Raw genomic sequence first — 15408 nt, 5'->3', positions numbered from 1 at the left:
ATTTCCACCAGTATGTTATTGTTGCTAGGTGTCATGGAGTCAGTTCTGACTTATAGCAATCCTATGCACAATAGAATGAAACACTGCCCAGTCCTGTGCAATCCTCACAATATTGTTCTGTTTGAGCTTATTGCTACAGCAATTGTGTCTCTTAAATAGTATAGGTAACATAGTTACAAACATCAGTTATTCTCTTGCACTGAATTTGGTAGTTAACCTAGAGTTTTGTTAAGTGCAGTCAAGTGGGTTCCAACTCATAGTGACCCTGTATAGGGTTTCCAAAGCTTTTAAAATCTATGCGGAAGGAGAAAGCTTCATCTTTTTCCCACAGGGCAGCTGGTATTCAAACTGCGGTTCACAGTTCAGTCTCTATCAGATGGAGTTACCTAGAGTTGTTGTTGTTGTTAGGTGCCATCGAGTTGGTACCGACTCATAGCAACCTTATACACAACAGAACGAAACACTGCCCAGTCCTGGGGCCAACATCATAGTTGTTGCCACGCTTGAGCCCATTATGTTGCCACTTTGTCAATCTGGCTCTCTTGGAGTCTTCCTATTGTTCTCTGACCCTCCACCGTACCAAACATGTTATCCTTCTCCAGTGACTGGTCCCTCCTGATAATATGAGAGACGAAGTCTGAAGTATGAGAGACAAAGTTTGGCCATCTTGGTCTCCAAGGAGCGCTCTGCCTGCACTTCTTCCAACACAGATCTGTTGGTTCTTTTGGCAGCCCATGGTACTTTCAATGTTCTCCTCCAATATCATAACTCACATGCATCAATTCTTCTGCGGTCTTCCTTATTCACTGTCCAGCTTTTGCTTGCATATGAGGTTATTGAAAATACCATGGCTTGGGTCAGGCGCACCTTAATCCTCAAGCTGACATTTTTGCTCTTCAACACTTTTAAAAAGGTCTTGTGCAGCAGATATGCCTAATGCAATACATTGTCTGATTTCTTGACTACTGCTTCCATGAGTGTTAATGTTTGATCCAAGAAGAATGAAGTCCTTGACAACTTCATTCTTTTCTCCATTGATAAGAATGTTGTTTCTTGGTCCAGTGGTGAGTAATTTTGTTTTCTTTACATTGAGATGCAATCCATACCGAAGGCTGTGGTCTTTGATCTTCATCAGCAAGTATTTTAAGTCCTTTTCAATTTCAGCAAGCAAGGTTGTATCATCTGCGTATTGCAAGTTGTTAATGAGTCTTCCTCCAATCCTGATGCCACGTTTTTCTTCATATAAGCCAGCTGCTCAGATTATTTGCTCAGCATACAGGTTGAATAAGTATGGTGAAGGAATACAACCCTGTCACACACCTTCCTTAATTTGAAACTATTCAGTGTTCCCGTGTTCTGTTCGAACAACTGCCTCTTGGTTCATGTACAGATTCCTCATGAACACAATTAAGTGTTCTGGAATACTCATACTTCACCATGTTGTCCGTAGCTTGTCATGATCCACACAATCGAAAGCCTTTGTGTAGTCAAAAAAGCACAGTTAAACATCTTTCTGATATTCTCTTCTTTCAGCCAAGATCCATCAGACATCAGCAATGATATATCTCTCGCTCCACATCCTTGTCTGAACCCGGCTTGAATCTCTGGAAGTTCTCTGTCAGAGTATGCTTGCAGCCATTTCTGTATTACCTTTAGTAAAATTTTACTCACATGGGTTATCAAAGATACTGTCCGATTTCCACATTCCATTGGGTCACCTCTCCTTGGAATGGACACCTCTCTTTGGAATGGGATCTCTTCCAATTGGTTGGCCAGATAGTGGTCTTCCAAATTTCTTGGCATAGATGATTGAGTGCCTGTAGTGCCGCCTCACTGTCTTGAAAGATTTCGGTTTATTCCATCAATAAAAACTGGTGCCTTGTTTGCCAATTCCTTCAATGCACCTTGGACTTCTTCCTTCAGGATCATTGGCTCTTGATCATAAGCTACCTCTTGAAATGGTTGACCATCAACCATTTCCTTTTGGTACAGTGACTTTGCGTATTCCTTCCACCTTCTTTTGATGGCTTTCTGCCTCATTCAGTAATTTTCCCAGAGAGTCCTTTAATAATGAAACTCGAGACTTGAATTTTTCTTCAGTCACCCCAGCTTGAGAAATGCTGAGTGTGTTCTTCCCTTTTGGTTTTCTGACTCCAGATCTTTGCACATTTGTTGTAATATTTGGCTTTGTCTTTTTGAGATGACCTTTGAAATTTTCTGTTCTCTTGTGCCTCCTCATTTCTTCCATTTTCTTTAGCATCTTCATGCTGGAGAGCAAGTTTCAGTGTCTCTTCTGACATCCATTTTGATCTTTTCCTTCTTTCTTGTCTGATAATGACCTTTTGCATTCTTCCTGTATGATGTGCTTGATGTTGTCCCACAACTCTTCTGGTCTTCGGTCTGTAGTGTTTACTGTATCAAATCTGTTCTTCAGATGATCTCTAAATTCATGTGGGATATATTCAAGGTCATATTTTGGCTCTTGTGGACTTGTTTTCATTTTCTTCAGCTTCAGTCTGAATTTGCATATGAGTAATTGATGGTCTTTTCCACAGTCTGCCCCTGGCCTTGTTTTGGCTGATAATATGGAGCTTTTCCACCATCTCAAACTTATTTTTGTATATTCCATCAGGTGAGGTCCGTGTGTATAATGGTCTCTTATACTGTCTCAAGAAGGTATTTGAAATGAGCAAATCATTGGTTTTGCAGAATTCTATCATGCGATCTCCAGCATCATTTCTATCACCAAGGCCATATTTTCCAACTACTGATCCTTCCGCTTTGTTTCCAAGCTTTGCATTCCAATCTCCAGTAATGATCAATAGATCTAGATTGCATGTTTGATCAATTTTAGATTGAAGAAGTTGGTAGATTTCTTCTATTTCATCCTCACTGACTTCAGTGGTTGGTGCGTAAATTTGAATAATAGTGGTATTAACTGGGCTTCCCTGTAGGTGCTTGGATATTGTATCACAGACAGTGTTGTACCTCATTACTGATCTTGATATGCTCTTTTTCATGATGAATGCAACACCATTTCTCTCCAATTTGTCATTCCCAGCATAGTAAACCATGTGGTTTCATATTCAAAATGGCCTAGAGTAGTGATTCTCAAAAAGTTCTCGATCTTGTCCAATTTAAGCAGAGTGAAAAATTCCACTGCCAACCTACTGTACATTTTTGTTTTCCCATGAAGAAAATTAAGTAACAGGTAGTAAATACCATTACTGTACAAGACAGTTATAGTGGTGGTATTTGAAGGGGTATAGTATAATATGGATGTATACTTTTGCAATAAGAATAGGGATGATTGATATTTGAATTTCAGATATCAATAACTTTTAAATTAGAGGCCAGTATGCATACAGTTATGGAGTCTTGGTGTGGTGCTGTGGGTTAATGTGCTGGATTGCAAACTTGTTTCAATCCTCAAGGTCAGAGGTTCAAGCTGACCAGCTGCCCCTTGGAAACCCTATACAGGGTTGCTATGGGTCTGAATCAACTCAATAGCATTTAACAACAACAATGCATACAGTTATTAGGCAGTAATTTATCACGAGCTATGTTGATTGTTTGGATAAGCTGTCAGGATCACCATGAAGAGCACTTGAAAACCATGACCAATTTACGGCATTGCTAAAGATGATGTACTGACAAAGTATCCCTCCCTAAAGTTGCAGGACTTCAAACTGTGTATGATGTGTTGTTTTGAATGGCAGCTGTATTTAGAACTGATTGGAGTCACCATAAGCTATGTAATTAGTATATGCTAATTTTAGTTACTGAATACCAAACTTTCATAGTCCTTAGTAACTCACTTAGTAGATGACAAGTATTTCTTAGTCCTGTAAAAAAAATGAGCCATTGGTATTGAAATTTTCTTCTTGAGAAATGAAAAAAAAGGGCTTAGGTTTTGGGATTGTCCATTTTTCACATTCAGAGATCTTTGCATGTACCCCAGGCTGTGTTTCTGCCCTCACTAACACAGAAGCACCTAAGATGTGTAGGATTGATGCTTGTAAATGACATGTCTCCGTCTTAGCTGTTTCTGAGACCTAATGCTTCTTGTCTTGCTGCTGGAAATGTGCCCTGTGCCTCTTAATAAAATTGTCGTTTTCTCCAAACTCCCTTACTCCTTTCCATTTTATGCTCTGGCTTTATTTTTCTTGTTACTTTTCTAATCTTTTGTGGATAAGAAACCAGATAGATAATTAAAGTTAACAAAATTGATTCTTAATGAGGGTTCTCATGGAAGAAACTTAAAGATTTATGTGTGTGTGTGCTTCTGTGACAACAGTTTTAGCTACTTAGAACTTCTGTTTCCTTCTGGGTTCTCAGTACTTTCAAAAACTGGAGGTTGCTGAATAATAAAGTACCTTTGGTAGGTAAGGTGTAGTAACTAAGCCTAGAGTTTTAGTTTCCTCAATTAGAATTAGGAGAATGAATACTAATTTGAAAGTTCATTATAATAAATTCTCATATATTCAACTTTACAGCAAAACTAAGGGTTCTGTAGAGAGAGCTTCCTGCACACTGTTTATTATAGTATTCCTCCAAAAGATTACATTGGCAACAGTCATTGTTTTAATCTTTTGTTATTTTAATTTGAGGTTTAATTTATATACAGTAGTAGAAAGTTTTTTTTCTTCCTCGTGTCTAATTTCAAATACTTTGTTTTGGTAGGTAAACTAATATATGGTAGTATAAACTTAGAACTTGATATATTTAGGCCTGTGTTTATTGGAACTGGTAGAAATAAGCATAGATTTTATTATTTTCCCACAGGTTCTGTTTAAATAGTCACATGTTTATATTTTCCTTTGACATGCATGTTGTTGTTGTTAGGTGCCATTGAGTTGGTACCGACTCATAGCGGCCAACATGCATCTATCTAGCTAGCTAAAACTACAAGTTTATTGTTTTGTGTGGTGAAGTATATCTGTTAAGAGTGTTTACAAATGAAACTACCCCCTTTTTTTATAGGATCCCATGGTCCATTATTGCCTTTACCAAGCCGTTACAGAATGGGCTCTCGCGATACACCTGAGCTTGTTGCATATCCATTACCACAGGCTTCTTCCTCTTACATGCATGGAGGAAATCCCTCTGGTTCTGTTGTAATGGTTAGTGGATTACATCAACTAAAAATGAATTGTTCAAGAGTCTTCAACCTATTCTGCTTATATGGAAATATTGAAAAGGTAAGTTCATTTTACTTATTAATTAGTTTCTTTTGCTATGACATCTAATAGGAAATTCTATAACGGCTGCACATGTGTCCCTTTTCTCATAACTCCATGATGTGGGGACTCGAGAAATTATTTTTTATTGGTAAATGATACTGGTTAGGATGCTGGTACTAAAAATATACAGTCTTTTTAAACTTTATTTTAGCAAATTTTACTGTTCTTTAGGTGACAGTTGCATAGCAGGCTAGCTTTCCATTCAGTAATGCAGACTGTCCCGTGGTACTGGCTGCAGTCTCTGCCATTTGTCAGCTGTCTCCCCATTTCCACCCTCGGCTCCCTGTTTCCATTCGTCTGGTTTTGCTGATTCTTCCTGCCTTTGAGTATTTGTTGTTTTTTTTTTTAAGGTTTTTATTGTGGATTGAGTGAAAGTTTTCAGGGCACATCATCGGTTTCACATTCAAACATTCATATACCTTGTTTCATTACATTGATTATAATCCCCTCCACATACCATCAGTTAACAGAGTTTCTCTCTATCCTCTTTAGCTTTTTTGTGGGGGGGTTACTTTTGCCTTTTTGGAATTTACAGTCTCTGCTTTTAGGGAAGGTTTTTACATTTATCTGTGGGTATCCAGGGCTCATGTATGGAATTACTAACCAGCATAACTGAGTAATCAGATAAGGAAGGGACATTTTGCTATGTCTGCTACATGGCTAAAGTCTGATCTTCAGAGCCTATGGTTTAGATGGTCAGCAACGCTTGGGCCCACAAGTATTTGTTTTTGAAAGACTGTTTCCCTTTTGGTCTCATAGAGTTGGTTGTTCTAAGGAGCACATTCTTCAGGGATGTTATTGTTTATTTTATAGTGGTGGTGGTTATGTACCTTGGAGTCAGTTTCAACTCATAACAACCATGCATAGGGTTTCTGAGGCTGTGAATCTATGGGAGCAGAAAGCCACATATTTCTCCTGTGGAACAGCTGGTAGTTTCAAACTGCTGACCTTGAGGTTAACAGCCCGACTCTTAACCTCTACGCTATGGAGTCTGTTATTTGGTTGAGAGGGAGTCTTCAGGTGTGGCTTCAGTTTGATGTTAAGAAAGGTGACTTAGGGTAATGATCTTGGGTTCCTCCAGTCTCTGTCAGACCAGTAAGTGTCATCTTTTTTATGAATATGAGTGTTGTTCTACATTTTTCTCTTATTTTAACCAAGACCTACCTCTGTTGTGCCCCTACTTAAGTAGAATGGTCGCTAATGGTACTGGGTATAATCTAGTTATTTTAGTCTCAGGCTAAAGGAGGTTGTGGTTCATGTCGGCTACCAGCCATTTGAACTAATTGGAAGAGATCAATAGTTGTATCTTAGGTGGTTGCTTGCAAGCTTTTAAGACTCTAGAAGCTACTCACCTAACTAGGATGTAGAACATTGTCTTTATGTACTGTGTGGTACCAGCTGCTGCAGCTCTCCCCTGAGACAATAGTCCTTGTCCTTCAAGCCCGGTAGCTTAGTCCCTTGAGGTGTTTGATTATGTTTAAGAAATGTTCATAGCTGTGCTTCTTTGTACTCTGTTATATATATCAATACACATACAGCACATACAAGTTCATATGTAGAAAAATCCACAACCATACTTACATAAGGGACTTCAGAGAGGGCGTCAAAAAGTTCATGGAGAAATACTTTTACCTTTTAATTCCATTTGTTCATGACCTTTTTGAAGCCCCCACATTATGCTTGTTGGTATTGTCCCATATAACTTCCTATACCTGCTTAGCATATATAACTAATGTATCCACTCACAAATTATTGTTTGTTATTATTGTATATGTTAGGTGTCCTTAAGTAATAGTCCTTTGTTATTATGTACTTTTTAGTTTCTTTCTGGTGTGGTGCTGTGGGTTAATACACAGGACTGGAAGGTCAGTTTGAATTGCAAGGCTGGTGGTTCAAACTCACCAGCCACTCCTCGGAACCCCTAAACAGGGTTGCTATGAGTTCGAACCTACTAGAAGGCACTTGACAACAACTATCTAGTTAGTGATTTTACCTCCCTTCCCTTCCCATCTCTGGTAACCCTCAAAGAATGTTTTTTTCTGTGTGTAAACCTTATATTGACTTTTTAAAATAATGGTTTCATTAAAAATCCACCCGTCATCTGTAAGTTTGTCATACTGTGGTGATTTGAGTGTTGCTGTGATACTGGAAAGAATACCACAAGTATTTTAAATACCAGTGGGGTCACCCATGGTGGACAGGTTTCAGTTCAGCTTCCAGATTTAAGAAAGACTAGGACAAAGGAGAGGTGACTACTTCTGAATCTGTAGTCACTGGAAACCTTATGAATAGCAGTGGAACACTGACAGCACCAGACTTTGAATACTGAATCATGATGAAAAGCACCAGAATATTGTCAGGTACAGTGCTGGAAAATTAGTCCTTCAGGTTGAAGGCCTCAAAATGTGACTTGGAAAGAGCTGCATCCTCAAAGTAGAGTATACTGTGATGATGTGAATGGAATAAAGCATTTGGGACCTTCATTTGCTGAATGGGGCACAACTCAAAGTAAGGAGAAATGGCTGTAAACATCCATTCATAATCAGAACATGGAATGTGCATAGTATGGCTCTAGGAAAAATGGAAGTTGTCAAAAACGAAATGAAATGCAGAAACATCAATATCCATCCTAGGCATTAGTGAACTGAAATAATCTGGTATTGGTCACTTTGAATCTGACAATCATATGGTTAGCTGTGCAAGGAATGACAAACTGAAGAGGAATGGTGTCACATTCATCATCAAAAAGAACACTTCAAAATCTGTCTTGAAGTATAATGCTGTCTGTGATAGGGTAATATCCATAAATCTACAAGGAAGACCAGTTAATACCACTGTTATTCAGATTTACACACCAACCACTAAAGCCAGTGGTAATGAAATTGAAGAATTCTACCAATTTCTTCAGTCTGAAATCAGTCAAGGTGTATTAATAATTACTGGTAACTGGAATGCAAAGGTTGGAAACAGTGAGGAAGGATCATCATTAGAAAATACAGTCTGGTGATAGAATCGATGCTGGAGATAGCATGATAGAATTTTGCAAGACCGATGACTTCTTCATTGCAGATACCTTTTTTAAACAGTATGAAAGATGGCTATACACACATGGACCTCATCAGATGGAATACACAGAAGTCAAATTGACTACATCTGTGAAAAGAGATGATGGAAAAGCTCCATATCATCAACCAAAACAAGGCCAGGGTCAGACTGTGGAACAGAACATCAATTGCACATATGCAATTTCTAGCTGAAGTTGAAGAAAATTAAAACAAATCCACAAGAGCCAAAATAATGACCTGGAACATACGTCACCTGAATTTAGAGATCATCTGAAGAACAGATTTGATGCATTAGACACTAATGACCGAAGACCAGAAAAGTTGTGTGATGACATCAAGAACATCATATAGAAAGAAAGCAAAAGATCATTAAGAAGACAAGAAAGAAGGAAAAGATCAAAATGGATGTCAGAAGAGACTCTGAAACTTATTCTTCATTGTAGAGATGATACAGCAAATGGAAGAAATGAGATAAAAGAGCTGAACAGAAAATTTCTTAGGGCAGCTTGAGAAGACAGAGTCAGGTATTACAATGAAATGTGTAAAGACCTGGAAATTTAAAACCAAAAGAGAAGAACATGTTCAACATTTCTCAAGCAGAAAGAACAAAAGGGAAAATTCAAGCCTTTATTTGAACGATGCAAAAAGCATCAAAAGAAAATGGAATGGATAGAGAGTCACTCTACCAAAAAGAAAGGGTTGGTGTTCAACCTTTTCAAGAGAGAGCATATGATCAAGGGCCAATGGTACTGAAGGAAGAAGTCCAAGTTGCTCTGAAGGCATTCGCAAAGAACATAGCTCTAGAAATTGATGGAATTACAAGTTGAAATCTTTCAACAAACTGATGCAGCTGAAGGTACTCATTCATCTATATCAGGAAATTTAGAAAACAACTACCTGGCCAACTAATTGGAAGAGATCTATATTTGTGCCCATTCCAAAGAGAGGTGACCCAACATAATACAAAAATCATTAGAAAATATCATTAACATGAAAGTAAAATTTTGCCGAACATCATTAGAATTTGGCTGCAATAGTACACTGACAGGGAACTGCCAGAGATTCCAGCTAGATTCAGATGAGAAAGTGGATGAGGGATATCATTGCTGACTTTAGATGGATCTTGGATGAGAGCAGAGAATACCAGAAAGATGTTTACTTGTGCTTTATTGACTGTGCAAAGGCTTTAGAATGTGTGGATCATGACAAGGTATGGATAACATTGGGAATAATGGGCATTCCAGAACACTTAATTGTTCTCATAAGTAACCTGTACATAGATCAAGAGGCAGTTGTTCATACAGAGTAAGGGGGAAATCAGGAAAGGTTTGTGCTAGGATTGTATCCTTTCACCATATTTATTTAATCTGTATGCTGAGCAAATAATCCTTGAAGCCGGATTATATGAAGAACATTACATCAGGACTGGAGGAAGACAAATTATTAACCTATGATATGCAGGTGATATAACGTTGCTTGCTGAACGTGAAGAAGACTTAAAATACTGTTGAGGATCAAAGACCCCAACCTTCAGTATGGGTTGCAACTCATTGTGAACAAAACAAAGATCCTCACCACAGGCCCAGTAAATAACTTCATGATCAATGGATGAAGATCTGAAAGACTTCATTTTGCTTGGATCCACTATCAACATTCATGGTAGCAACTGTCAGGAAATCAAAGGGCGTATTACATTAGGCAGAACAGCTGCGCAAGACTTCTTTAAAGTGGTCAAGACAAGATGTCAGTTTGAGGAATAAGGTGTCTTGACCCAGGCTGTGACATTTTCAGTAGCCTTATATACACGTGAACGTTGGACAGTGAATAAGGAAGACCATACAAGAAATGATACATTCAAGTTACGGTATTAGAGAATATTAAAAGTTCAGTGGACTGCCAGAAGAACAAACAAATCTGTGTTGGAAGAAGAAGTACAGCCAGAATGTTCCTGTGAAGACAAGATGGTGAGACTTGTCTCTCATACTTCAGACATGTTAGCAGGAGGGACCAGTCCCTAGAAAAGGACATCATGCTTGGTAAAGTGGGGTCAGCAAAGAAGAGGAAGACCCTCAACGAGATGGACTGGCACGGTGGTACTCAATCTTTGGAACGATTGTGTACTTAATCTTTGGAACGATTGTGAGGATGGTGCAGAACCAGGCAATGCTTTATTCTGTTGTGCAAAGAGTTGCTATGAGCTGAAATGTCTTGATGACACCTAACAACAACAACAACAACTTCTCTCATTTTTGTTAGCCTGTGTCTAAGTTTCCCATCTGGTAACGTAGTGGTTACCAATCGGGCTGTGAACCTTAAGGTCAGCGGTTTGAAACTACCAGCCGCTCCGTGGGAGAAAGATGAGGATTTCTACTCCCGTAAAGATTTATACCCTCGGAAATCCTGTACAGGGTCGCTATGGGTCGGAACTGACTCGATGGCACTTAACAACAACAACATCAGCCCTGTATACAGAAGGGATAGGATTGATCTTGGATGTGAAGACCAAATACTCTTTCAGTTGGTATTTTGAGCTACTACATCCATAAGTATAGGTCAGGTTCATCAAATTGTAGCAATTTGCACTTGTTTCCTTTTTTGAGCATTCTTGTGTGTCTCCCCTCACTTTATATCAGCTGGATGCTTCGCTCTCAGTTCTAGCCCTCCGTGGCTGTGTTCTTGTCCATGGACTCAGGAATCCCTAGGTCTCACCACACTTTAGATCAACCAACCCCTCCTCTTTTCTCTCTCATCTCCAGGTCGACGGGAGTCTATGGAACATTGTCGAACTTGGCTCCTATCTTCATTGTTCCCTTTCCTCCTCTTCTTCTCATGGGAGACCAACATGGTCTCCAGCACGCTTGCATGCCTGCTCATGTGTTCCCTTTGAGTTTCAGTGTTGGAGGGGAATTTGTCCTAAAGGAACTTGATTGCTTACTTTGATGGCTCCCCAGTGAACAACTTGCTTGTTCTTGTAGCTCTTACCTTATTTTTAAAGGATGCTTTAGCTATCTAGGGCCACTTTCCATATAGAAGTAGAGATTTTTTTTTTGCCATTTCCTTGAAGAATGTTGTTGGAATTTGTATCAGGATTGCATTACAACTATAGATCATTTTGTGTAGTATTAATATTTTCACAAAATTTAGTCTTTCTATCCACAAGCTTGGTATTTTCTTTTTAAATAGGTCTCTTGATTTCTTTTAGTGTTTTATGGTTTTCTCTGTATATGTCTTTTATTTCCCTAGTAAGAGTTACTCGTAGATCTTTTATCCTCTTGAGGGTTGTTGTAAGTTGTATTATCTTCCTCGTGATTTCCTTTTTTAGTGTAGAGGAGTACACCTGGCTTCTCCAGATAGAGCTTGTACCCTGCCACTTGATTGAAGTGTTGACTAGCTGCAGTGACTTTCTTGTGGAGTCTCTGGGACTTTCTATGTATAGGATCATGATGTCTGCCAATAGGGATTGTTTTAGTGCTTCCTTACCAATTCTGATGCCCTGTATTTCCCTTGGTCTTAATGCTCGAGTTAGAATTTCTAATACAGTATTTAGTAAGAGGATGATACATAAAGAACATTCTTTATTCCTCTTCTCAGGGGAATGCTTTCAGTCTCTTTCCCCTGAGAAAAATGTTGGCTGTTGGTTTTATGTATATGGCCTAAATATGTTGAGGAATTTCCCTTCTGTTCCTGTTATGCTGAGAGTTTTTACCAGGAAAGGGTACTGAATTTTGTCAAATGTCTTTTCTTTTTCTATTGTGGTGACTATGTAATATTTTCCTTTTGTTTTAGTTATGTGATGAATTACATTGATTTTCCTAATGTTGAACCATCCTTACATTTTTGGTATGAATCACACTTGACTCATGATGTACTATTTTGATTAGTATTTGTTGAGAATTTTTGTGTCCACGTTCATGAAGAGTTGTTGGGAAGCGCCTTCGAGGTTCCAAACCATAGCTATCCTGTGTAGGATTTCTGAGGAATGGCTGGTGAGTTTGAACCACTGACCTTGTGGTTCAAACTATCTTTGTGGTCCAGTGCATTAGCCCATAGCACCATACCAGAACTCCTCAGAAAGGGTTGTTGTTGTTATGTGCCATCGAGTCAGTTCCGACCCATAGCGACCCTGTATAGGGTTTCCGAGGGTGTAAATCTTTACGGGAGTAGAAAGCCTCATCTTTCTCCCACGGAGCAGCTGGTAGTTTCGAACCGCTGACCTTAAGGTTTGCAGCCCGATTCATAACCACTATGCTACCAGAGCTCCTTTCAGAAAGGGTATTGACCTATAATTATATTTTTTAGTTGTGTCTTTGCCTGGCTTTGGTGTCAGGGTTATGGTGGCTTGATAGAGTGAGTTATGCAGCATTCCCTCCTTTTTTATGTTCTTGAATAGTTTGAATTGAATTGGTGTCTTTTCATCTCTTAATGTTTGATAAGAGTTCCCAGTGAAGCCATCTGGGCCTGGGCTCTGTTTTTGTTATTGTTGGTAAGGTTTTATGACCTCTTCAATTTCTGCTTTTGTCATGTGTGTGTTCAAATTTTTTTACCTCAGTTTGTGTTAGTGTAGGTAGGTAGCATATTTTTAGAAGACTCATCCATTTCTTTTTAGGTTTTTAAATTTGTTGGAGTACAGTTTTTCATAATATTCTAATATCCTTTTATCTCATTTGGCTGTATTGTAACATCGCCCATCTCATTTCTTATTTTGGTTATTTGCATCGTCTCATTCATTTGTAAATTTTGGCCAGTGGTTTCTCAGTTTTATTGATTCTCTCAAAGAACCAGTGGCAGCAGCAATGGGCTCAAGCTTTAACAACAATTGTGAGGATGGTGTAAAACCAGGCATTGTTGCATTGTGTTGTGCAAGATCGTTATGAGTTGGAACCAACTCAATGGCACCTAACAACAACAACAACAACAAAGTACCAACTTGTAGTCTTATTGATTCTTTCCATTCTTCTGTTTACTTATTTATTTCTACTCTTTATTATTTTCTTCTGGTAGTTGTGGGCTGCTGTTTTTCTGTTTGTTGAAGTTGTAGAGTTAAGCTATTTGGTTCGGCCTTTTCTTAATTTTTTAAATGTGTGCATTTATTGCTATAAATTCTCCTGTGAGCATTGCTTTTGTTGTGTCCCAAAGGTTTTTGTTTGTTGTGATTTCAATCTTATGTGATTTTAGGAATTTTAAAATTCCGTATTTACTTTTTTCTATTACTCAATCATTTTTAATCAAGGTGTTATTCAGTTTTCATGTATTTGATTTCCCCTCCCCCTTTGTTCTTCCTGTTGTTAATTTCCGGTCTTACAGTGTTGTGATCAAAGAAGATGCTTTGTATTGTTTCAGTGAGGCTTGGCCCTGTGGTCTGAAATACGGTAAGATCCATAGGTGAGGAAGAAGAATGTGTACTGTTTTGCTGTTGGGTGTTGTTGTTAAATGCCATTGAGTCAATCCTGACTTACAGCAACCCTATATATAGAGTTTCTAGGGAGCAGCTGGTAGGTTTGGACTGTTGACCTTGTGGTTCACAGTCCAGTGCTAATCCTACAGCGCCACACCAGAAGACTTCTGTGTATGTCTATGAGGTCAAATTGGTTGATTGTGTTATTTAGATCTTCTGTATCTTTGTGGAGTTTCTTTCTAGTGGTGCTATAGGGTAAGCACTGCATTGCTAACCACAAGGTCAGCAGTTCAAACCCTTTAGCCACTCTTGGAAATGCTATACAAGGTCGCAGTGGGTTTTCATTGAAAATGGTGGTTTTTCATCGAAAGTGGCGTTTTAAAGTATCCTATTGTGTGGCGCTGCAGGATAATGTGCTGGACTGACAGGTCAGTTTGAATCGCAAGGTTGGCGCTTCAAACCCACCAGGCACTCCTTGGAAACACTGTACAGGGTTGCTATGGGTTGGAACTGACTTGACTTAACAACAACAACTTTTGTGGAATTGTCTTATTTCCCTTTACATTGCTGTTAGAGTTTTATGTATTTTGGAGCTCTGTCATTGAATGTTTAAATATTTATTATGATTATATCTTCTTGATGTGTTGATCCTTTGAAATCATTCACTATATATCTCTTGTGATGGATTTTGATTTAAAATTTTCTTGTCAGATGTAACACTGCTGCTCCTATTTTTATTATTATTATTATTACTGTTGGCTTGATATATTTTTTTTCTGTCCTTTGATTTTTAATTTATTTAAGATGTGACTCTTACAGGCAACGTATGATGGGTCATATATATATTTTTGATCCATTCTGCCACTCTGTCTCTTAACTGGTGCATTCAGACTATTTACATTCAGTTTGATTATTGATATGAATTTACTGCTGTCATTTTGTTAATACTTTTTTGTGTGGTGTTGATGGCTTCTTTGTTCTGCTGACTATTCTGTGCTGAGTTCTGTTTTTTTATGGGTTTTATTTTCATTTATTTCATTGTTGATTTTGTGTTTCCTGAGTCTTAAGTTTTTTTTTTTTTTGAGTAGGTTTATTGATTTTCTTTGTGGTTACTCTGAGATTTACCTTTATCCTCCTCAGTTTAAAATAGTCTATTATTTCTTGATAGCACCGTGATTTCCTCTCCGTGTGGAATTTCTATACACTGTTTATTCTTTCTTTTTTGTTTTGAAGTTGTCATTTACAAATTGACATTTGTGATTCTCTATTTCTAGTTTTGTGGCTTTATTTTACTTTTTAGATTTCTTTGTCTGATTTGGTGTCTAAGTGATGATTTTGTGTGTCGTATCTCAGATTATTGTTTAAAGTTGTTGGTTCTCTATCCAAAGGGCTCCTTTTAGTGTTTCTCATAAAGTTGGTCTGGTTTTTACAAATTCCTTTAATTTTTCTTTATCTGGGAATGTCTCCATTATATTTGAAAGATAGTTTTGGTGGGTATGTGATTCTTATGTTGGTAGTTATTTTTTTTTCAGGGTTTTAATAGCTAGGCAAATAAAAATTATTGCTACAAATCATAGAAACCTTTATTAAACAACAATAGCAGATGTGAATTTGTTGTTTCTTAACATATTCTCCACCTAACACTGAAGACAGTGTTTCCATTTTTCTAACCTTTCCCCAAGGAATTCTGGGCTCTTCGATTGAC

At 38.1% G+C, this 15408-nt stretch overlaps 1 protein-coding gene across 4 annotated transcripts in view; it reads left to right on the top strand.

Annotated features, from left to right (window-relative positions):
• HNRNPLL (heterogeneous nuclear ribonucleoprotein L-like) overlaps positions 1 to 15408 on the top strand; it is a 58070-nt gene that overhangs the window by 29940 nt on the left and 12722 nt on the right. For all 4 annotated transcript variants that reach the window (XM_006839371.1, XM_006839370.1, XM_006839373.1 and 1 more), the window contains one exon: positions 4984 to 5201. In XM_006839371.1, the coding sequence (XP_006839434.1) occupies positions 4984 to 5201 (218 nt within the window). The remainder of the gene's footprint in view (positions 1 to 4983; positions 5202 to 15408) is intronic.

This window comes from Chrysochloris asiatica, unplaced genomic scaffold (genome assembly GCF_000296735.1).
Source record: "Chrysochloris asiatica unplaced genomic scaffold, ChrAsi1.0 scaffold00024, whole genome shotgun sequence".
NCBI classification, from domain to species: domain Eukaryota; kingdom Metazoa; phylum Chordata; class Mammalia; order Afrosoricida; family Chrysochloridae; genus Chrysochloris; species Chrysochloris asiatica.
The sequence above is the reverse complement of the archived record's forward strand: the minus strand, read 5'-3'. Positions and strand labels throughout refer to the sequence as shown.